Below are 25169 nucleotides of genomic sequence, written 5' to 3'. Positions count from 1 at the left end.
TCCCTGAGTTCTAAATGATCTACAATAAATAATGTGGACAAAAATTCTAACACAAAACCGAGTAGCCAAAGAGATTAGACCAACAACAACCCACAGGAAACCAACTGGTTCCAGCTGCTTAAATGGCCTACAAAATAAGTGACGGATAACCAGCATCCCTCTGTTGAAAGACATTTCATTCATGCTTAAGTGGCCCAGATTTTTTTCCACCTTCAATTTGGGATCTTAAGCTCTCAATTCTTTTATATGCAGATGATATTGCAATGATTTCTACCACTCTTGTAGGTATGCGGAGGCTTTTGCTCAAATTGAGTAAGTTTTGCATAAGAGAATATTTGGCTATTAATTATGCCAAAACAAAAGTTGTAGTTTTTGGGAGAAACAGAAAAACTCATAGATGGAACCTTGATGGAAAACCTATAGAACAGCTTGGTGCTTTTAGTTATCTTGGTCTCCATTTTAGTGCTCAACTCTCATGGAAGTACCATTTTAATGCAGTTAATTTGAAAGCGACTCATTCTACTCAATCTTTACTTCGATTTATTAGAGTTCACGGGGGAAATTTAGTTGCTCCAGCTGTTGAGATGTTTGCTAAAAAAATAATTCCTCAAATAACCTATGGGGCTGAGGTCTGGGGATATACAAAGTCCCCTATTTTGGAATTGGGAGAGATCTTTTATACGATCTCTTTTATCTGTTCCCCGTGCAACGCCAATTGTATATTTAAGAGCTGAGGTGGGATTGATTTCAATTGAAGCTAGCTGTCATATTGCACTCATTAGGTACTGGTTAAAATTGAACTCCATGAATGATACCCACCTTCCAAAGAAATATTTTTTAGAACAACTTCAAAATTCTTCACAAGAGTCTTGGGCAAATTTGGTTAGACCTATAATGGATGAATATGGACTCAATGTAGAGTCCCTTCCTACTCTTATTACTAATGAAATCAAGAAGTTGCTCAAAGAAAAAATTAGCCTTTATTCTAAGAGGATGGATTTATGCATTATTTCCCAAATGTCATCTGCATTTTGGTTTCATGTTTATAAAACATCTTTTGGTTTGGAAAATTATTTTATAAATTTAACTGCTGCTCCGTTACGAAAAGCATTTACGGCCCTTCGCTTTCAATGTATGCCATCGGCCTGGTTGGAGGGGAAATATAATAATACCCCCTTTTATCAAAGAGTTTGTCTATGTGGACTAGGGGTTATTGATGATATCTTTCACTATTTATTTAGTTGTCCCTTGTATGAACATCCTAGGAATCAATTTCTTGCTGGTATACTTAGACTATTGCATGATAGACCCTTGCCTGTTCAGCTATGCAGTTTGCTTGCGGGTACAGATGTTACTATCACCTATCAAGTAGCAAAGTTTGCCAAAGCCGCAAGAAAGATCTGTGCAAAACTCCATAAATCTTAAGGATGAGTGCTTTTATTGGTTATTGTTATATATTTTGTTGTTGTCTTTCTTTTAATGTATTGTGACGACCTATGGTTTTAAGCAAATAAATTGAAATTCATGCTAAAAGTTTGTTGCAATGTTAGTACTGCAGAATATGAAACAATACAGGCAAAAAGCTGTTATCTTTATTGAACCACATCATATCTTCAATCCTATGTACATTTACCTGAAAATAAAGCTCATGGAATTAAGAGAAATTTCCTTCCAAGTCAATATGCTCCAAGTCATGAACTTCAAGTTAGCAAGGTATGCAAAGTCTCTGATGAAAGGCAGAGTTTCCGTACTGTTCAGATAACCAAATTTTGCCAAGATGCTAATCATGCCCCCCCCCGCCTATTTAGGGCTTAGGCTAGCCCAAATTCTTACAGCCCAATCCTATCTAGCCTGGTACCCAGGGCTCCAGCGGCGCCGAAATGGCTGCCACTGGATCCAATGGGCTCTGGGCTAGCACCAGGAGTCTCCTTGGAGCAAAGAAGCATTTGCTCATTTTACCCAGGTGATACTGCCGAAGTGCCAATACTCCTGACTTTGATCAAGTGCAGAGTCGAGGAAGCACATGTTAAGCTGCCCAGCCCAGGAGGGAGGACAAGATACAGTGGCAAATGCTGCTGCCTCTCCAAACCCCTTCCAGGCCTGATCCTCCCCTCCCCCTGCCCAGTTTCGCCCTCCTACCCACCCTGAAACACCTCACTGCTGGGTGGTGGTGGAACATACTGCTCCTGTGGCATCCTCTTCTAGTGCTGAGGCCCAGTGCCAGTGACCCCTCCTTGCTAGGTGCACAGACATGTCGTACAGCACGTTTGCAACACCCAAAGCCAGTGGTACAGGCGTACTGCCAGCGCCAGGCCTGATAGGATCAGACCCTCAGCCTTTGGGAATAGAGCGCTGGGCTGGAGAGCCAGAGGCCAAAGGTTCGAATCCCTCTAAGACCAGAATAGAAAAATACTGCTTTGCTTTGAACTTTTTTACAGAAAAGACAACAAGCACATTCGAATCAGTTATAAAATACAAGACTCAAAAGTTCTACCAGAGTCAATATCAAGCAATACAAAAGAGAGGAAATTCTGCCACCAGAAAGACTGTATTCTTATTCCACCAATGATAAGAAGTTAAAGCTATTGAAATATATGATAATGCAATTATAAAACAAAGTTGGAAACACATCATCTCTTATACTTTTTTGCTAGATCTGAAGAGCTGAGATATGTATCTACAGGGGGGGGGGGGAAGGTTTTCCAGAGATATTAGGGAAAGTGTGTCAGTGGTATTCTGCCCAACCTTTCAGGAAGAAGCAAGTTTGCTCCTACCTGGAGCACTTCTAGCTAGTGAATGAAAGCCACAGTTTTCAATGTCTAATTGACCAGAGAGAAGGAAACTAGCAACAGTTCTGCTAATTGGTTAAAGCTATTGAGTGGAAACTGGATCTCAGACAGACAGACAGTATTCCTCTGAATCAACCAACAAAAATCAGGCAGCTGTTAAAGGCACAAGTTTTGTTAGAGAGGAAGTGGTCAATCCCAGACAGACACCACCAACCCCAAGTCTTACAGTGGTTATAGTCAGGACATGCCCAACTCAATCTGGGGCTGCAAAATCCAAAGTAGAGTTATACAACATAGAATTCAGTTCATTTGAAAATCTAAATCAAGATGACTAGTTTGTAAGTATGTTGGGCCCATCAAAATCAAGATGACTTACTTCTGGTGCATGTAGGATTGCAACCTAAGTTGTATTTCTGCCGATGACAAAATAATGCCATTCCATCTGAACCAAGACTAAACCGTAGTTCATCAAGGAATGTTTTGTTATTAGGGTGCAAGACTCTGGAGAAAATTTTTGTCCACGCCAGGATGATATCAGAAACAGACTTAAAGTGGCTGAGGTGATAGACTGTAGGGAGGCAAGAAGGCTCAACATCCCTAATTCCTTTTCATATTAAAAACATCAGACATGCTGCACCCTCCCTCCTTTACATATGAACAGGTCAGACACAAGTTTAAACAAATGTGGCTGCCCCCATCACATTTAGCTTGCTCCGTAGTCTGAAAAAAAGAAAGGAAAAATGAATTTATGAGAAAGGCCACTATTTCATGACATGACACAATAGTCAGGTATCTTGCCAGGGCTCCTATCCCAACATTTGTGATATGTGCCAGGAAAAGCAACCACAACACTCTTGCTAGAAAATCCCCACATGAATATGCTCGACCTGTATAATTAGCAAGCAATTTGCGTAATGTGCAAATTAGGCATCCTAGATTTGAGGAACCGGAATTAGGCAAAATTACACAAAGGGAATAAAAATTCTGTTCTGACATGTGTCTAAGGAAGTAAAGGCAAAGCCAATCTTACAGTTAAGGGAACGGACTGCTTCCTAAGAGTAAATGTCATAAGAACCTCAAAAATAGGTCAAGATGTTTACTTATTATTTGATCAAGTAGTTAGATCAAGTGGCTAGTAAGAGAAGGCAGCATTTTGAATTCTTAAACCCTTATTCCAGCAAAAAAGAAAAAAAAAGGAACAAAAGAAGGCCAAGAACAATGCAATCCTACAACTGCCTGCTTGGAAGTAAATCCCATTTTGTCTGAGCCCAATACCATTGTATAACCCCTATGAAGAAAACGAGCAAGCAAGAAATAAAATGCATCTGACAACAGCAAAGAAAGAAGATACATCCAGTTTTAAGAGGACACAGCACAACTATTATGTGCTGCTGCACCCTGTCCCAAGTCACTCTATCAGAAATGGACAATGCTAAGCTCTCCGTGGTGGAACTCAGGGCCCAATCCTGTTGCATCTGAGCACTGGCGCTGAGCTCCAACGCCGGCACTGGGTGTTGTAAATGTGCCATAAAGCATGTTTATGGTACCCTCAGAGGAAGGAGCAGCACTGGGTCCAGTGCTGGAAGGATGTCACGCAGGGGAAGGTAAGAACTCCAGGTGGTGGTGTGACCTTTCAAGGCAGGGGAAGGTGTTCCAGGGCAGAAGGAGGGCAGGTGGGGGGAGGAACCAGCCCAGGAGTGGGGTGGGACAAGCAGAGCCCTGTTCCACAGATCCTATTGTCCATGTTGGGCTGAAAAGCCTGACAAGGGAGGTCCTCTCATCTGTGCCAGCAAAATAGCTGGCACAGACGTGAGAAGCCCCATTGCAGGGTCTGGGGCTTTCTTTGGGGGAAGGGGACAAAAGAAAAAATGCATCTGGCGGCAACAGCAAAAAAGATACATCAACTGTTTTAAGAGGACACAGCAGAGCTATTACCTCCAGCGGCTTCCTGACATCCACAGGATAGAGTGTTTGCCATTTTGGCACTGCTGTTCTTCTGAAAACCAGGAAGCTTAGAAATGGGCTGCCCGAGAGCAGAGAAAGGAACCCAATGGTGCCGTGCTTGGATAGGTTACCCTGGGCCCAGTGACTGCTTGTGCTTAGGATATCCTTCTGTAGGCTTTCCTTGTAAGAGCTCCTACTAAAAACTGTGCCTAGCTCCAATTGGAAGAATTCACACACAAGAGCCAGAACTCTGGAGGCTGGTCATGGGATGAGGAATCCCTCACCTTGTTTTGCTGAGAACAGCCTCATCAAAGTGTGTGTGGGGGGGGGGGGGGGAGAGAAAGACTCAAGGACAACTATGGGCAGGTTCTTCATGCAAAACTGGATTGGGAGAGACCTTTGCTGCTGCAACTGTTCCAGCTCCCCATTTGCCTATTCACAAATGGGGCCTATTTATCTTGCAAGGGGCTGAATTGTACCCATTGGTTTTATTTTTTTGGCCACACTGGTACAAAGTGGTATTTATTCCCGTGAAGAAAAAACAGAGGATTTCCTGAAATTCTGCAAGTACTATACATACGGTGAACATATAAAAGGAGTCCTATGCTTAAAATCCACCCCATATATCAAGCTGCAATGCGAGCTGGCAAAACTCACAAGGTGGCCTGCAATACCAGCATATTGATGCTTAATTTGTAACAACCAATTACAAGGATCGCATATACATACCAGCATTAGAAAATAAAACAAGCACTAAACCCAATTTCAATGGCATTTACTTTCAGGTAAATTTCCGAGCATCAGGTTGCCAGAGGCTCAAAGACAACCCTGACTGACTGCAAAACGGGAATATGATGTAGAATTCTCATTCCTAACATTCCCCATACAAACTGAACAAGACCTGAGTTTAGACAAGGTGGTGGCTGTTTGCTAGATTCAATACACAGTAGAAGTTTCATTTTTAGCTCTTAATGAGGCATCACTATGTTATACAGAGAAAGCTGCAATGCGAGGAATCCCCTTCATATCCAAGATGCCATAGTCATGCAGCACTTGGACAAATGGAACACAGGTGTTAATGATTCCTGCTGCTCCAGGTCACTACAAGGGCTTAAGCCTGCAACCCTATGCACACTTATTGGGGATTAAGCTTCACTGACACTGTGAGACTTTGCTTCCAGCTAAACATGGTAGGACCAGACTGAACACTTAGTACAAAAGGTAGAATCATGCAGGCCTGCCGAGATCTTAAAAGAATAAATAAGGAAAAAGAAGACCACCACCTCCTACTTCTTAAGCTAAAGAGAAATGCTCTTTAGGGAGCAATCCTAACCCCTTATGTCAGTACTTTCCAACACTGGCACAGCAGCGCCAATGGGACATGTGCTGCATCCTGCAGTTCGGTGTCACTCATGGAGTCCTCCTCAGAGTAAGGGAACATTTGTTCCCTTACCTCAGAGCTGCATTGCCCTTAAGTTAGTGCTGGAAAGCACTGACATAAGGGGTTAGGATTGTGCCCTTAATGTCATAACTGGAGACATGCTCCATATGCAAGCCAGCCTGTTTCCATCAGAGGATTATACGTTACTTTATCCTGTTCAAGATGACTATGAGAAAACTCATGTGCATGTAGAATCTGAGACAGAAGCATGACTCCTCCATGTAAAATGTCACAGTACATTCCATCAGGATGGCCAAAAGTAACTTGGAGATGTGTCCTGGCATGCCTCCTGTCTTCAGATTTTGTATTCAATGTTGTACATGCAACAGAAATTAGCTATGTACATGCACATACATGCTACTACTGCAAGTATATTGCAGAGAAATTGAAGACGTGTGAAGGAACATGGAAAGACCACCGCAAGAGCATTTCTGAGAGATGTGGAACTTTCAGACCTGCCTTCAGAGTTCTGCTCTGCACAGGTTGTCTTCACCTGGCAACAGATGTGTGATTCTACCTCAGAATGCCAGATGCAAGGGAGTAGCAACAGGATGCAGGTCTCTGATTGTATGCTCTCTGAGGCATCTATTTTGTGGGCTATTCTGAGATACAGGAAGTTGGACTAAATGGGTTTTCAGTCTGATCCAGCAGGGCTCCTCTTATGTCCCCCCCTCCCCACCAATGACAAATTTCTGGAATCTAAAGCAAGAATGAGACCAAGAGCATGAAACCAAAGAGTAAACAGTGGTTAACTGAAGACAGGGGGGAAAGAAATTAATTACTAATTAAGGGAAGAAAGTTAGAAAAAGGAAGATATTACAGTTGAACATAAGGACATAAGAACAGCCCCACTGGATCAGGCCATAGGCCCATCTAGTCCAGCTTCCTGTATCTCACAGCGGCCCACCAAATGCCCCAGGGAGCACACCAGATAACAAGAGACCTCATCCTGGTGCCCTCCCTTGCATCTGGCATTCTGACATAGCCCATTTCTAAAATCAGGAGGTTGCACATACACATCATGGCTTGTACCCCATAATGGATTTTTCCTCTGGAAACCTGTCCAATCCCCCTTTAAAGGCGTCCAGGCCAGTCACCATCACCACATCCTGTGGCAAGGAGTTCCACAGACCAACCACATGCTGAGTAAAGAAATATTTTCTCTTGTCTGTTCTAACTCTTCCAACACTCAATTTTAGTGGATGTCCCCTGGTTCTGGTGTTATGTGACTAGTGGGTCTGGTTTTACATGGACCATTTAGGGTGTTAAAGCTCAGCTTTTTATACATTCAATTTTTTTTTGTTGCTATGGGTTGTCTTTTTGTTTTTAAATGGCCTTATGCCAGACTTGGAATAGAAAAGCACCAGATGGAGAGGAACAGCGGCAAGCCAACTAAGGGAGTAAGGTGTGAGCACATCCTTTGAGGAGGAGAGGGCACGTGGGAGGCTGGCCATGTGTTTCATAAATGCAAAGTCACTTTCCTTCTTCATTCCTTGGGCATTTGAGGAAGGGTGCATTCTGAAATGAGGAAAAACTCAGATAGATGACTGCCGACTCAGCATTACAGCCCAACTGCTTGGGAATCAGCACTTTCTCAATTTCATATAAAGAACCATTTGGAAGAAATGGGGTGTGTATGGCCAAAACCTTGCGCTGTAGAACCCCTAATCACTTACATCAAGTTGCAACAATGTAAGATGGAGAACCATGGTGTCAGAATTTGTGACCTTAGAAGGTATGCCAAATTATATGAAGGGTAGGAATGCTAAAAACAAAAGAGCCCATCCTGATAGATGAGTCAAGCTATCTCCAGATATTACACTGATCTGTAAATAGAAAAGCTGCCAGCATATTTCCAAAGACTGTGCTACTGAGTCAGCAATTGTCCTAATGGTGTCAATATAAAAGCAATTCTGCTTATAATAGGAACTCTAACAGTCATCTAGCTGAAGTGCAGATCAGTTTAGAAATGCATTAGTGCAGGAATGAACTTGTATGTGATTGCGAGACACTGCTGCAAACTCAAAGGTATAATTAGTTCAGCAGGATCATATCGTTGGAGAAATGGTGCAGGCACCTCTTTTTTTATTCTGAATATCAGCAGATTACACTCTTTGACCAGAGCTCCATCAAAGCCAGTGGGACTCCAAGATTTTATCTTAGAAGGTCATTAGCACTGCCCTACAGCTAACATCCATGTGGTTAAGGTATGTATTTTCAAGGCTGAAGTCTCCAAGGCTTGCACATTTCCAATAATATATAATTGTACAGGATATGAAACAGCCAACTGAGCAAACCAATCAATAACACTGAGCTATTAATAAAAACTCATCTCCAAGTGAAAAAAAATATGTGGTTCAAATGTATTGTTAAATTCTAAGGAATAAAAAATAGAAAGCCAAATAGAAAGCTATGACATTTCTGCAATACCTCAAGAGATTTTGTATGCATAGAAACCTGCAAAGCCAAGCAGGCATGAATTGTGACATGCTCTTAGCTTTTCCATGCACACAGCAGCATTGATTCCAGCAAAAGTTTCTGTAAGAAGATTCTTCCGTAGAGATCACAACACTTTACTAGCTGGGGAAGCTAGGTGGGTTAAAAAACAAGACCAACAGACCCAAGAGAGGAATAGCTTTGTCTTCCCATGAACAAGGGCAGAAAGGTTGACAAATGTCAATATTGACAAAAATGATACAGAATCATTACAAGGAACAAAAGGAAGGTCTGTCTTACTCAGGTTACAATTCTATCCTACAACTCTTTCCTGGGAGTAAGTCCCATTGACTATAATGGGACTTACTTCTGAGTAATGCATAGGCTTGGGCTTCCAGTCCCAGCACAACAAAAGCATCTCTGCCTTTTGCAATTATTGAATACAAAAGCATAGGTCCCTGCGAAGTATGTGTACTAAATTGGCACAGTGCATTAGCCAATGAACCAATAATCAATACCAGGCAGATTTTTCAAATGCCACATTTCAGAATCAAAAAGAGAGAGAGAGAGATTGCACTTCAGGTTGGTATTTTCCATCATGACTCAAAAGTAATTCTAGTTTCAAACTGATCCTTTACCTCTTCCTAGCCCAGACATGCTCGTGTAACATGAATCCACTGGAGCAGGGCAGTGCAATTACCAAAGTCTCCATTAGCAAAAGTTGTAAAACCCTCTGTGCTGAAAGTTAATGTAGCATCAGGCCAAAGGCTAAATTCCAGAGGAGGTCACAAGGCTCCACTCCTCCTCATACCAATGGAGAATTGGAAGGCTGCAAAGAATTTCCATTTCATACAGTTTCTATTAAGGTGCCTCAACTTGATTAAAATGCTTGTGTCAGATATTTTAAAAGTACAACAAAACCAAGGGCAAGCACCAGGACCTAGACTAGTCACTAGTTAACCCTGGATAGAGCTCTATTTTGCAGCTGCTTCTCTCTTTTCCACTGTTACTCTATGACCATTTTCTTCTCTTGGACCTAACGGTATCATCTCCTCCAAACCCTTCCCCTAATATTTCCCCACTGTTTGATGCCATTCTCATGTAGCTAAGAAAATAGTTGGCTCTTTTGCTAGCTCCACAGGGAGCCAACAGGCTATGATTTCTATATAGCCACAGTCAGGACAGGCCTTAGGAGCTGCAGGGCCCAATGCAAAACATTTTTGTGGGATCCCACTCACCCCCATGGGCCACCTCTACTCACCAGGATAGTGAGCAACAACAAGGCACCACGCAGTGGCGTCACCACCAGCTGCTTGGGGGGGGGTGATTTCAAACCAGTCAGACCCAGGGACAAGTGGGAGGGGGGGTCCGTCCAGCAGCAATGCTTTGCTTGCCATGCTCTCCTCACGATGCCTCAGCATGGAAGATTCCACGGAAGTGTTAGCTACAGAGTGAGTGTTAGCTACAGAGCAAGGTGACGGCTGTGGCCGAGGGTGCTCCACTGTCCCAGTGCGGCGCTGGCGCAATCGCTGTCCCAGTGCAGGGCCATTCCAGGCACAGGGCCCAGTTGCCATAAGGCTGGCCCTGGAACAATATTCTGGCTGTATAATGGGTCGTCCAACTATATATAATCTAGAACAGAGGTGGGCAAACCTCAGCCCATGGGCCATTTGCAGCCCTCAGGGAGCCCCCAGTCTCCAATGAGCCTCTGGCCCATCAGAGACTGTCGGAGTCCACACTGTAAAATACTGTAAAATGTATCTGTCTCTACTGTATTTGTTTATGTAAATTTATTCAAATTTGAAATGTAAATTAATTCTTTTCCCCCCCACAGTGTCAGAGAGATGATATGGCCCTCCTGCCAAAACGTTTACCCACCCCTGATCGAGAATCACATTTTAGCAGATCAGCATAATAATATATTGGCCTTTTTGAATACAGATATTTGCTCATAGAAGCTCTTGCTGGAGAAAAAATGAATGAATGATAGTTTAGTACAGGGGTGTCAAACATAAGGCCCCGGGGCCAGATGTGGCCTGTGGAAGCTTTTTATACGGCCCTCAGGCTTTCAGCTGCTGAGTAGTGCTGAGGTGTTACTGCTGAAAGGGCAGCCCACATGAAAATTGGGCTCTCCCATATCTTGAAATATGATAAAGATTTGCATGTTTTCTCTTCTGTCATTTGTAGTTAATGAATTCCTAAGTGAGAAAAAAGTGTTTATTTTTGATTATGACCTGTTTAATGAAATCACTTCTTGCCTAAAGACATCACTTCTGGCCCTCAGTAGGCAACACAAATGCTAAGTGGCCCTCCATATGAAATGAGCTTGACACCCCTGGTTTAGTAAGATCCTAAGTTTTTGTGCTGGAGTACCACTTGGAATCACACTAATTCATTGGAGGAGAGTTCTATCAGTAATTTTCAGCCATGCCAGCTAAAAGTAACCGCCTCATCCCAAGGCAGTATGCCAGGAAATGGTTGTTTCCACTGTGCCTACTTCTGTGAGCTTTCCCAGAGCATCAGGATGGCCAATGTTTGAGACACAGTACAGTACAGCACTAGATAGGGCTTTGGTCTGATCAGCATAGACAAACCATCTGCCAGGTTACACAGTTATCAATCAATGAAAGCAAAACAGTCAGTGTTTCAGACTCTGTGCTAGCCCACCGAGTGTTAGGGTGACAAATTCCACCATTATATAAACCATGTGTGCCATTTTTAAAATATGGGCTCTCTACCCTAAATTGTTTATCTCAACTCAATCCTGCACTGCCTATAAAACAGAAACCTGCCTGTGGTTTTCTCTCATTCCAACAATCCCTCTTAGCCCGCAGGCCCAATTAGGAAAAGGGGGGGGGGAGGAGGCATATCTGAGACAAGGAGGGAAGATGACAAGACAGAAATATAACAATTACAATTTAAAAGATTTGCAAAACAAATTGTAAAATTGTGTTTTGAAAACTTCCCCTATGGTCCACAAATACCAACCACATCAGAAGGACAAGTACATGGAGTCAAAAGCTTCTATTTATGTTCTCTTGGTCACTAGTAGTTTGGGAAATCCAGAACAGTTTTAAAAATCTATACCCTGCTCTTCTCTAATTCAGCTGTAAATAAAAAACAAACAAACAGAAGAATGAGTTTGGAAACAAAGATAAACTGCAGAAAACTCAAAGAGAGAGAGAGAGAGAGAGAGAGAGAGAGAGAGAGAGAGAGAGAACACGCAAACAAATCACTCTTCTATTTGAAGAGTTGAAAAAGTTTTTCTTTTACCCTTTGCAATTCAGGAGCATCTGCATTGTGCATAGAAGACTGGTTCTTTTGGAATGATCAGATGTGTTGCTGAATCTTCCAACCATTAATAAATCCAATTAAACCAGAGCTACCCCTGGCAGAAGACAAAGTAGGCTATGACAGGCAATTTCTGTGACAACTCTGGCAAAGAGTCCATGATAAAGTGCCACCAAGGTCACGACTGATTAGTGGTGTTACATAGTTTGGTTTATGGAGGGACAGATGGCAATCCCAACACACCCTACGAAAGAAACACCAAGAACCACCCCCCCCCAATCCATTCAACAGGTAAACTGGATTAGGAAGCAAAAGTGCTGTGACACCTTTGAGGTCAGCTGATTTATTGGAGCATAAGCTTCTGGAGGGAACCGTTTTCTTTCATTAGATGCATGGACCACACCAGGAAGGTGGTGGATGAACAAACAACAGGCTATAAATCAAGTTAACAAGGTGAGGACCAAAGACAGGAGGAATGGTAAAACAGAGCAAGAATAATATTGTCAACTCACACCAAATAGAAGCTCTTTTTGGCAGTGAGCTCACTTCACAATGCTTACTCAAAGTCTGAGAAATGCCAGCAAATATATTATGAATTCCAATTCTGTAGCATCCTGTGTCAGCTGTTGATTTCTCTGTTTTTCCGAGAACCCAATCCTATTCTCACCCCTTCCCTTGCTGGGACATTGTTGTTGTTGGCAACCTTCAGTCTCGAGAGACTATGGTATTGCGCTCTGAAAGGTGGCTTTGGAACATCGTCTAGTGTGGCTGAAAAGGCCAATTTGGGAGTGACAATCCCTTCCACAACAGGAGCAAGTGCAGTCTGTCCCTGGTCTGTCTCCCTGGCTATGGGCCTTCCTTCTTTGCCTCTTTGCCTCAGACTGTTGGCCAAGTGTTGTTCTCGTCAAACTGGGAAAGGCCATGCTGCACAGCCTGCCTCCAAGCGGGCCGCTCAGAGGCCAGGATTTCGCACTTGTTGAGGTCCACTCCTAAGGCCTTCAGATCCCTCTTGCAGATGTCCTTGTATCGCAGCTGTGGTCTACCTGTAGTGCGCTTTCCTTGCACGAGTTCTCCATAGAGGAGATCCTTTGGGATCCGGCCATCATCCATTCTCACAACATGACCAAGCCAATGCAGGCGTCTCTGTTTCAGCAGTGCATACATGCTAGGGATTCCAGCACGTTCCAGGACTGTGTTGTTTGGAACTTTGTCCTGCCAGGTGATGCCGAGAATGCGTCGGAGGCAGCGCATGTGGAAAGCATTCAGTTTCCTCTCCTGTTGTGAGTGAAGAGTCCGTGACTCGCTGCAGTACAGAAGTGTACTCAGGACGCAAGCTGGATCTTGGTATGTTCCGTCAACTTCTTGTTGGACCAGACTCTCTTTGTGAGTCTGGAAAATGTGGTAGCTGCTTTACCGATGCGTTTGTTTAGTTTGTTTGTTTAGTTGTTTAATTGCTGGGACAACTGTGCCGAAAATGAGTGCGCTGTATCCAGTGGAGGAGGCTGGATAGGGAAGCTTCAGAAGGAGATTTAAGTCTTACCCCTCTGTAAGCCTCCCACTCTGTAGTGGGTCTCCTCAGACCTGTGCCAGCGATTTCAAAGTTCTACTGCAAGTCCGAGGAGACAAAGGGGGCGGGGAGGCTATAAAAGACGGGATAGGATCAAAACCCTCCTGCAGGCTTCCTGCCCTGTTCCTCCCAACTCTCTGCCCCAGTTTACCCCCCCTCTGCTCCCACCACTGCTTTACTTGCTCCAGTGGGTGTAGATAGCTCTGGCAATGGAATGTGAGTGTTGCCACTTCGTAAGGCAGCACTTCAAAATGGTTGCTGACAGAGTGCCCTGCGCTCCATTGGCAGCCATTCTGTAACAGCAGAAGTCTCTTCCACTGTTGCAAAGCACTGTGTAGAACAGCCCAATTGTTCGTAGGATTGGGTTGTAATTGTATTAACCCGAGAGTCAGAGCTAAAATGTACAAGACCACTGACGTGGTCCCCTTCTGATGCACGTATGAGTGTTCCTATTTTCAATGTCCTAACTATATCCATAAACTCTCTTCAGTAAGGTCATTCCGTTGGCCAGCATGAACTGTGGTCACCTTTAGACCTCACTACTTTGGTTTATCTTCTACTGTTCCTTAAGCCACATATTGGCATACCCTTTTTTTTTGGTCTACCATATGTACCAATAAAGTAGTTAATGCAACAAGAGAATAGTCGAAAGGATTATGCAGCACTTGTGATGCCAAATCCTATGCACACTTGCTCAAAACTGATCCTTAGTTCAATTGACCCACTTAACCCATTTTTGCCCAGCCCACAGGTGTACACATTTGATCCTTGTTGCGTATATGCAACATTGGGCAGAAATGGCTTAAGTATGCTCATGATTGCTACATTTTTCTTTTCACTGTTACAGACCATCACAGGTTGGTTGACAACCTTCAGTCTCGAAAGACTATGGTATAAGCCTACAGCACCCGGTATTCCCAGGCGGTCTCCCATCCAAGTACTAACCAGGCCTGACCCTGCTTAGCTTCCAAGATCAGACGAGATCAGGCATGTGCAGGGTAACAGTTAAACTATCACAGGTACTGTCCTGGAAAACTGTCAATCATTCTAGACCAGTGGTTCTCATGCTCACTGGGAGTCCTAAAACCAACTGCAAGTGTTTGCGGGGGTGGGGACTTGGAGGGGAGACGTGCCCCGGTGCAGCCACAGTGACGCCATGGACACCCAGAGTCTTGCCACCCTACCTGAGGGGGTCTGCCAGCCTTTCTCCTGGAGAGGGTGCAGGTGGCCCACAGTCCCCTCTGTGGGTCTCCCCCAAACTTCATTTCACTCTGATCTGCTGGTCGGAGCGACTTCCGGTTTACCACTAGTCGCTCTGGCCAGCAAAGCTTGGGGGAGATGTGCAGAGGGGCTGCGGGCCTCCTGGACCTTCTCCAAGGCTGGTGGACCCTCTCAGGTAGGGTGGCAAGGCGGGTTGCGACCCACGACTTTGAGCACCACTGTTCTACACTAAGTGATCTGAAGATTTCAAAGAAGCTGTAGCATAATGAAGATGAAAGTGGCCACCTGATTCACAGATACGCCATCTTCAAGGCTAATACATCCATACATAAATGAACACTCTTTAAAATTGGCCAGAGTGTGTCTTCTGCCACTTCTACAAATTTGGTTTGTGCTCCTCTTCCTGTCACAGCAAGTTATGAAGGTAGGACGTTGCTGCTGCTCCAACTCAGCAATGTACCAGGCAACCCCAGACTCCGTGGATGATCAAAATGCCCAATCTGAGATTGCCCAGGAGGAGGGAACTTTAGAGGTGGAAAGCAGAGGCCAGCAAAGCTTATTCCCTATTTCAGTGGTTCTCAAACTCTCCGGGAGGAGGCAGGGGCGACATCCTCAGGATCGTGCCACTCGGGGCTGCAGGGGCTTGGGTGCACTTACCCGAGCCTCCTGCAGTCTTCTGGGGGTGAGGGGAGCCCTGCGGGACCTTCTACAGGGCTTGTTAGCTTTGTCTCTGGCTTTGCTTCAGCAGAGAGCTAACAGGTCGCACAGAGCTCCCCACACCCCTGGGAGGCTGCAGAAGGCTTGAGTGACTGCACCCAAGCCCCTGTGGGCCCCTGAGTGGCGCAATCCTGGGGATCGGGCCACTGCCTCCTCCCTGCCCGTTAAGGGGGCAGAGGCCAGGGCCGACAGGCTGGAGCGTCGCGACGCCCCAGTCTGAAAAGCCCTGCCCTATTTTGCTGTATTAATTTTATAAAATGAACAGCAACAATTACAGTTAATTGGTATGACTGAACTCATCAGACCACATTTAAAGGTAATCTAGTCATCCCTGAGTTAACAGTCAGCAGTCATACTCATGTACACGTACCCAAGTCAAGAGGCCAAGTGACCTGGAACAAGTTCTTAGAAAGCAGAAAAGCTGGCGGTGCACCGCAACCTGGCATCTTGATGTTGATGGTGACCTCCTCCCCTGAGATGCAGAACACCCTGCCCCAGGAAAACTACTTCCTAATCTCAGCCCTTTCCTTCATTGCTTAAGATCTGGCTATTCCAAGTCTTTGGCTCACTGATGTAGTTGATTTGTTGGCACTTTGGGTTTGTCTGCGACCTCTTACTATGCATTGCATGTTTTGTTGATTTGGTACTATTACATGTTATATTATAATTTAGGCTGTAATCCTATCCATACTTTTCTGGGAGCAAGTCCCATTGACTATAATGGGATGTACTTCTGAGTAATGCATAGGATTGGGGTCTCAGTGGACAACAATGGAGTTCCAGCGTTTGAGTGCCTTCTCTAGGAACCAGGTGCAGGCACACACCCTAGTTTACACAATACATTTTTATACATTTACAGAACTGAGTACCGTCGAGAGACAACCTGCCCGTCAATAAATAAGGTGATAAGCAACCAGTCGTCAGCCTCTAAAACAGCAAACAGGACCATCGATCCCCACACACAGGCTGTGCTCACTTCAGAAGGGTCGAAAGCAAAGCTTCTTTGAGATCTGGGGTCCATTGCCAAATGGAGAATTATCACAAGGAACTCGGAAGGAAACCCCCACCGACTCAATGGGATTTGGAAGTATATGTCCGCAGCAACGTTTGACTGCAAGCAAGCATTTGGTCTAATAGACAGAACGCATTGAGTTTAGTGAGTGAATGGATGAGAGGAAGGAAATCCACTCCAATGGCATCAAGAGACTCCTTCAGGAAATCTAATCTGCACCACCGTAACCTCATTTTGCAACTTCAAGGGGAAAAGTGAACATTCAAAACAATATAAAACCGGACCCCAAAGGCCAGGACTATACTTGGCCAGCCAGTTTGATTTCCACAGACTTGATATTTCTGTTCCAACATTCCCCAGAATACCCACAGCCTTTTTTGCAATCAGCAACAGCATCCGCTCCTCACTGTGAATTTGTTGTATTTCTTTCTGCCTACAGCCCTTTCTGGATTGGCAGCGCAGACCTCAGTGGAAGATTAAACAATGCCGAAGCCCACAGCAGGAGAATTCTCAGTCTTATTCCTTGTTTCACTTGGGCAACCTTCCTGACTCTCATCAGGGACAAAATACACTTGCCAACCCCTTAATTTAGGAATTGCAAACAAGTTTTGCATTCCAATCCCCAGTCAAGAGGATTTTTCTCCTCCAACCTGCCCTATGCAAATAAGTACAGTTCACAGAATTTACAACAACACCTGCCTCTTTGGCAGACAAGAACAGCCCTTGCCAAAGTACATTTCAAACCGATTTCACATCGGTTTCAAAGAGTGAGCCTGAGCCTCTTTCCCCTCATGCTTGAGTTCAGCACAGGCTGAATCCTCCAGTTCTCTGTCTCTGCTTTTAATGGATATCCTCCCATCACTTGCTCATATTTTGTGCAGCCATCCAGCTGGAATGATATACGGAACCATGAATATTCTGTGGAGAGAACTTATTTTCTCCACTGAAGAGTTCCTCATCATTAAGCAGCCATTGCCAATAGCTCACTACAACCTACTGTATGCGCAACCTCCTGATTTTAGAAATGGGCTATGTCAGAAAGCCAGATGCAAGGGATGGCACCAGGATGAGGTCTCTTGTTATCTGGTGTGCTCCTTGGGGCATTTGGTGGGCCGCTGTGAGATACAGGAAGCTGGACTAGATGGGCCTATGGCCTGATCAAGTGGGGATGTTCTTATGTTCTTAACCTGTCACAGCACAATTCTATCCAGGTTTACTCTGAAAACAGACCCATTTTGTTCAGTGGAGCTTATTCTCAGATAAGTGTGATTAGGACTGCAGCCTCAGCATACCTGATTGATTGTCCAGTCCTATCCCCTTCGATGCTACAGCATGCAACCCCACAATGCATGACAGCGGCCCTGCTTTGATGCTTCCATAAAGAACCTTGAGCTGTGGAGCACTAGTTTTAGCAACATGACAGGATTGGAGCCCAAGTCCCACTCTCCTGGGCACAATAAACAGCATGTTCTGCTATTTCCCCCGTACCCAGACAACTCAGTTTCAATATCACAAAGCACAACCCTATCCAGGGTTTATGCTGACAAGTCTCATGATCCGTCAACGTAACTTCAGGAAAAATGGCACAAAAGTCTCCCCGTAATTCTGTGGGCTGCAGCTGCCAGGGCAAGTGACCTGAGGCCACATGCAGGCAACAGCAGGTGAGGACGAACTTCACCCGTCCCATGTTATGACTGGTAAGTCAGCAGGAGAACAGAATGGGGAAGGATTGTGGACAGGGAGCAGGCAGATCTTGGCAAACCATGATGGTATCCCCCTTTTCCTAGGCCAACACACCTTGGACTTACACCAACAAAAATAGCTGGCAAAATGAGACCCATTGGAAGCCAGGCAGCCTACAGGGAGGTAAGTAAAAAAGATTTTTTTTCTCATTTCTCCCAGGCTGTCTGGTTGCCTCCCTTCACCATAGCATGTAGCACATACTCCTTCAGTGCTGCTGTGTGCTATGGGATGACAGGGGATAGGAATGAGCCATTAGCTTCACACTGTCATGTTTTTGTGTTTCCGTCAATCACCTCTTAGCACAACAGAACAAAACATACAGAATGCGGAAGAGGTTAATTTTTTAATGTATTATTATGGAAATTGTAATAATAATAATAATAATAATAATAATAATAATAATAATAATAAACTTTATTTATATCCCGCCCTTCTCCCCAAAGGGACCCAAATTGTATAACTTCAGGTGCACTTGCTATAAATAGTTTTAAACATTCAAATCAAGCAATATACTGATGAAATCAAGTTTTATCATGGCAAAAAAGAAACTAATCTGATGCAAAAGTCAAGGCTTATCTGACATCCTACACCCTCCCTGCACATCTGTTTGTGAGCCTGTGCATATTTATACTAGGGAATAAGCCCCAGTGAAATCAGTTTACTTGAGTTTGAGTAAACAGAAATAGTATTGAATGTTAGTGTGTACCTAGTTAAGTTCATCCCCTGGGGGCTGGGGATAAGAATAGGCCCTTAGTTTGGCTGTACTTGTCATAAGAGGCGACTAAACAGCCACCGGGTAGATGGGACTCGATAGCCTGGGAAGGCAGCTCATCTGAGAGAAGGAAAACTCTGATCCCAAACCTCCACTACCTTGTGGCTACATCCAGTAATGGAAAAGGCTTCAGGAGTCAACCTCGAGGCAAAATCAGGAGCCGGAGTCCCAGAGGCAGTTCATGGCTGAACACAGTCACGTTCTGGCAACTCCTGCGATGCCGCTGGAACCAACCGTATTGGCCTCTGCCTTTCCATTGACCATTTCAGTGACGTGGAGAGGGGGGATTTGCTGCATGGGTAACAGCCTATCCTCCATACCTACTTTACCCAGGCTTTGCACACTGGAGAGGACACTCTGTTCCAGAACCTCCATTCAGAGCGTGACACCATAGTCTTCCGAGACTGAAGGATGCCAACTCAAGTTAAGTTCATGGCAAGATATTCAGAAGAGCTTTTGCTTTCCATCAATCCATCATTATGTATAGTCAGCAACTCATTGTGGAGAGAGAGGACCACAAAGGCTATATTCACATACAAGAAATACCATGGGAGAAGTTGTACATGTGCTTCTAAACACTGCACCCGTTTTCAGAGTAGGTTCTTCCTCACCACAACTATTATCAGTGGCAGATTCAGAACCACAGACAAGGAATGCATACAAGTTTCCCCCTCTGCTTCGGATGAAAGTTTAATGTCATTATAATGAGCTGCTCACACCCAGAGACTCTCCCTGTAGCTAGGGCTGCCTGGATGAACATTTAAGCTGTAAATTGCAGCACCCTCCGGATAATACAGCATCAACTGCCTGGGCAGGAGAAGTTAACACTCACTGGCCAAAACAAATTAAACTCATACCATGTTACTTCAAAGCTGTTTCTCACTTTATGTGGCAATCATGTTTGCCACAGGCACACAGTGTTATGCTAGTGTTTCCTACAGCAAACATCAGCCTAAATGGCAGATGGCACAGCTCTGGAAACCAGCCCCTGCAGACATGTGCCAGAAAACCCCCAAGTGACTGTGACTTCTCAGCATGTATCCTCTGCATGTTTATGGATATACACCTGCCTGAGTAAAATCAGTAAAAACGTATACACCAACGTACTCACAGTGAACACGACTGCCACGCAAAGTGTGACATGGTTCTTAGAGTAGTTTTTTACAGCATGTAGAACCTGTGCTATGAACTGTAACTGAAGGTTCATACTTTTAAACACTCCTCTTTTCCTCCTTGTGAAAATGACAAAAAGACACAATTCTACCTGTAGGAATCTAGCATAGCAAGGAAAAGAGTTCAGTGTAGCCTTCTTCTCAATGCTCTCATCTACAACACACATGGAACTTTTTGGATGGGAAAGCATTGATATACCAGATCTCTGCAATGGTACAGTACAGAGTTCTACCACCCCACTGTGCATGACATGTAGATCACCTCTCAGGACCCAATCCTATCCAACTTTCCAGCACCAATGGAGCAACAAAAGTTCCCTTACCTCAAAGATACTTCCATAATTGTCCCCCACCACAGGCTGCAGCACATGCCCTGTTGGAATGGCTGCATCTGCACTGGAAAGTTGGATAGGATTGGGCCCTCAGTCCTCCTTGCTACAGAAGGCCTGTCCCCTGGATCCTGGTCCCACATCTGACTGTTCTACCCAAAGTCTGTCCTGCTCCCCCATGACCTGATTTGCCTTGTGTGCAAAGCCCTATGGCATCCCTCCTACAGCAAAGCCTCTCCCCCCCATGCAACCATTTCCATCAACTCCCTGATATTCTTATTGACCATTACTATCCATCCATTCCTCTGTTCAGTACAGTACTGTGCCTGCTCAGGACCCCCTGGTCATGCTCTTGGAGGAAAATAAGGGTTCTCTTCCTTGCTTAGGTTCACATCAGATCTTCTCACCTGTACACCAACTCTCTGACACCTCTCTTCCCCCATCAGCGTCCCACATCCTGCTCCTTAGAGCCTGCAATCCTTCACATCACATTTCCCTGCTACTTTCAGTCACACCTCAGTCCCAGATGCCTCATGCATCCAATCTCTTTCCTTGAGACCTAGTTTCCCTGTCCTCCACGCACTCGTCCCCACTCAGAGCAAGCAGCCCCATCTTCACACTCCCGACCCTATTACCATTTTCCTCCAACTAGCCCCCAAACCCTTCACAACATCCCATCAATCCCAAACTGCTCTTCACACACGCTCCCAACCTTCTACCTACCACTTTCCCCAGATCTCCTCACAGGTTCCACTCTTTTTTAGCGTTCAGTTTCTTGCCACCTTTGAAAAGTCAGCAAGCTCAGTGTCCCCTCCTCCAAGCCCCTAAGCCCCCCCGTCAGTTCTCTAAGTCTCACACATCCATTGCACTCCCCAATCTCATCTTTTTCTCTCAGCACCTCATGTTCAATTGTCATAGCTGAATTCTGAAGCATGTTCTCAGTGCCCGAGTTTAGCCCTAACATGCATAATGACAGCACCTCTAAGCACTGGCAGAGAATTTTGTCTTCAACATAACAGCCATAAACAGCCATGCAAACTGTTTGCATATCTGGAATTAGGGGGGGGGGAAGGACATTGCACCCCTGCTTCGAGTCCCGGCACCCCTACTTCGAGTAATTAAGTTTAGCTGGCAACCACCCGGAACTCCAAGCCCCAAACACTCGGTTTACTGTTCCCATATCTCACGCTTTTGTAACTAGTATCAGCGCTTCACTGCCAACATGAGCAAGGTTGTGGGGCCAAGCCTGGAATGTTGAAATCCCTACCCATAATCCCAAAGAACAGTCAGGGCTAATCAATAGTGACAGAAGCACTCTGCACATGTTTCGAGACATTAGTGCTCCAGGCAGGGATGGTGTCAGAGTAAGGCACTGATTAAAGGGGCCACACCTATCAGAGGGCCTACCTGGCCAAGCCAATTCCTGACCCTGCACCCTGTAATAAAGACCAAATCCTATCCAACTTTCCAGCCCTGGTGTAGCCATGCCAATGGGGTGTGTGCTGCACATCCTGTGGTGGGACAGTAGTTATGGAGGCCTCCTCAGTCAGGGAACGTTTGTTCCTTTACCTCTGGGCTGCATTGCAGCTGCAGTGGTACTGGAAAGTTGAACAGGATTGGGCCCTGAAGCGGCAATGCTATCCACACTTACCTGGGAGTAAGCCCCATTGACTATAATGGAGCTTACTTGTGAGAAGACACACACAGGATTGGGCTCGAGCCCAGTGGTCCTTTGGGGGGTGGGTGCCTTGGGGGATGGCCCCAGAGCACCAGAAAGTTGCTCCAGAGGTAGAACTCCGAGATCCCCGATTCAGATTTGCAAGGGGCAGGGGAGGCACTCTACACACGCTCAGAGGACCGCTTCCCAGCAGTGCCAGGGTCGGGGGTGGTGGACCCGGGGCAACAGGGCCGCCTCCTGCCCGCACTCACCCGGGCCGAGGTGCTCGATGCTGGGGGCGCCGTAGTCGGTGGTACAGGTGCCCTGCCCGTTGACCAGCGCCTGCAGGGGCAGCTCGGCGCCCGGGCGCGGGTAGCAGCGGAGCCCGGTGGCGCAGCGCGGCGTGTAGACGCCGCAGGACTCGCCGTCGAAGCGGGCGCAGACCCGGCAGCAGCCGCAGCCGGGCTCCCGCACCAGCTCCGGGCAGGCGGCGTCTGCGGAGGGTCCCGGGGAGGCGGGCGGCGCAGGGCAGGCGGCCAGGCGCTCGGCGGTGCAGGGCGGGCAGCGGAACAGCACCTCGGGCAGCGCCCAGCCCAGCCCCAGCCACAAGTAGCAGCCCACGAGGACGCACCGCAGCTGCACCATCCTGGCCGCGCCGCACCGCTGCACTGAGTGCCGGCCGAGCGCCCGCCGCCGGGGCAGGTGCTGCTGGGCGAGCGGCTGGAGGGCGCCGCTGGGTCCTAGCGCCCGGCCAGCGCTGCTCCGCTCTCCACGCCTCGCCTCGGCTCCTCCTGCTGCCAGCTTGGCTCACTCGCCTCCGCCTGCCTGTCCCAGTCCACTCCATGGGTGCTCATTCAGAGGGACTCCCTTGGTGCTGGCAGCTAATTCAACAGGTGCAGCTTTCTCCGAGCAAACTTTCACCTCTAGGGATCCTGGACCTTTAACCATTGTGCAGGAGAGAGAATTTCAGCAGGTTCAGCTTGGCTACAGTCCTATGCACCTTTACCTGGGAGTAAGCCCCATTGATTATAACGGGACTTACTTCTGAGCAGGTGTGCATAGGATTGGGCTGCTTGTCATCTGTGAGGCGACAAGCTGCACCTGCTGAAATTCCCTCTTCTATCTAGTGGTTCTCAAACTTTTGAGCCCAGGACCCACTTTTTCAAATGACCATCTGTCCAGGACCCACCGGAAGTGGTGTCTCTAACCTGGAAGTGATGTCATGGACAGTTGTGACAAAATCCAGCAGGAAAAATGTTTAGCAATCCTAGGCTGCAATTCTATCCACACTGATCCAGGAGTAAGTTCCATTGACTATCATTGTTAAAAGTGTATACATTGTAGCCTGATAAAAGTACAGATCTCCCCAAATGCAGTCATGCATCATGTTGGCATCAGGTCTAATATACTAAAAATAAAATATTGAAATGAATAGGGAACCACCTGAAATTGGCTTGCGACCCATCTAGTGGGTCCCGACCCATAGCTTGAGAAACAGTGTTCTGTACAATTGTTAAAGGTCCAGGATTCCTAAAGTTGAAAGTTTGCCCACCCCTGTTCTATCAGGACACAAGACTTTGCATCCTGGCCAGGGTGACCAGATGCCATAGCTACAAAAGAGGACTAGGCATCCGGAAAAATGTAGGACATCCTAGAAAAATGTAGGACATGATGAAATAAAAGTGGAAACACTCGTATATTGATTCCATGTGGTTAATTTAAACATTATATCACTATTAAATTTTAACTATATTACAAATAATTTATTAATTACAAGAAGGTGCTGTGCTGCCTGCTCACAGGGAAAAGGAAGACATTTAAGTTCTTCTCCAGGACATGAGGCTAAAAAAGAGGACATGTCCTGGAAAAAGAGGACGTCTGGTCATCCTGATCCTGGCCTTCCACCAAGGAGCTTAGGGCCAGCCAAAGTCACATCAGGTGACCTTGAAAACAAGTCACTGATTCTCGGCCTCATCAGCCTCATGGGGATGAGAACACCCTATGAATCCCTGATTTCTATCTTTGTAACAGACACTCTATAACAAATGTGCAACAAACAAAACCCTCAGGAGCAAGAGAATAAGAATATCTGCTTGTACACCAACTTCATATGACTTTGTTACACACGAACTGAGCTTTGTCAAAACAAAATGGAATTGAGAGGTTGATCATTTTCACCTCACTTCTCCAGTGATCCAGAGCTTACTTGGGAATAAGTTCCTTTGGCCACTGCATCCCCAGCTGCATCCCAATTAGAAGTAAATGTGCCCATTTTAAATATTTGGAATGCTGTGTTTGTCCCTTATGCTGTCATAATGGAACACCACTATGATGTCATGCATTGTACCTGCATAGCACTTGGCATTTCCCATCTTACATTTTGGAATGATATTGCAAGAGATTGGGTGGTAAAAATGGTATGAAAAGGGATGAGCTCTCTGTTGAGACTCTTCATTTTATACCCCAGGGTCTTTCACTCCCTTGAAATATTCAAGCCCAAATAAGGACCATCTCTAAATGACTCAGAATTTCAGTATGAGCTAAGCACAGATGAACCCAATCATAGCATCAGCAACATGAAAGATTTATAGAGGACCTTGGCAAAATGTGGGCACTACAGATAAACTTGGCAAATGTTACAAGCATGAAGTTTTAAAAAGAATCTCAAAATCAAACAGAAATCAAAAACAGACTGAATACCATAAATTGAATATGCCTGAGGCCTCATAATTAATGCACCAGAAAGCTTCACACTACCCATTTCTAGTCTGCTTTAAGCAAGCAAATTCTCCAGTTGGGTCATGTGATGCTTCCCAACAATGGAAGCACAGCCCAAGTGGTATGTGCTTCTCTGCGACTCAGCATACAGAAAATAAATCTGGTACCACCTTCATCAAAGCAGCCCATGGTCTTTCTGTCATAAACCAGTTGTTAAAAAAAGGGTTAATTCAATGCCAGCCAAAACCCTGACTATATATCTTATGGTTAACAGAGTTTGGTGACCTTTGGACAAGTGAAGCAAAACAAGAAGAAAAAATGGCACTGAAGTAGCTGGGTCAAGTGCTAAAAAAAATGCAC

At 45.5% G+C, this 25169-nt stretch overlaps 1 protein-coding gene and 1 pseudogene across 1 annotated transcript in view; both read right to left on the bottom strand.

The window, feature by feature from the left end:
• IGFBP2 (insulin like growth factor binding protein 2) overlaps nt 1-22736 on the bottom strand; it is a 71286-nt gene extending 48550 nt beyond the window's left edge. Inside the window, exon 1 of the mRNA XM_066621330.1 lies at nt 22364-22736. Coding sequence (XP_066477427.1) covers nt 22364-22736 — 373 coding nt within the window. The remainder of the gene's footprint in view (nt 1-22363) is intronic.
• Nucleotides 14365-14486, bottom strand: LOC136637619 (5S ribosomal RNA; annotated as a pseudogene).
• Nucleotides 22737-25169: the final 2433 nt, after the last annotated feature.

The sequence above is a fragment of the Tiliqua scincoides genome, chromosome 1, assembly GCF_035046505.1.
Source record: "Tiliqua scincoides isolate rTilSci1 chromosome 1, rTilSci1.hap2, whole genome shotgun sequence".
Lineage (NCBI taxonomy): Eukaryota > Metazoa > Chordata > Lepidosauria > Squamata > Scincidae > Tiliqua > Tiliqua scincoides.
The sequence above is the reverse complement of the archived record's forward strand: the minus strand, read 5'-3'. Positions and strand labels throughout refer to the sequence as shown.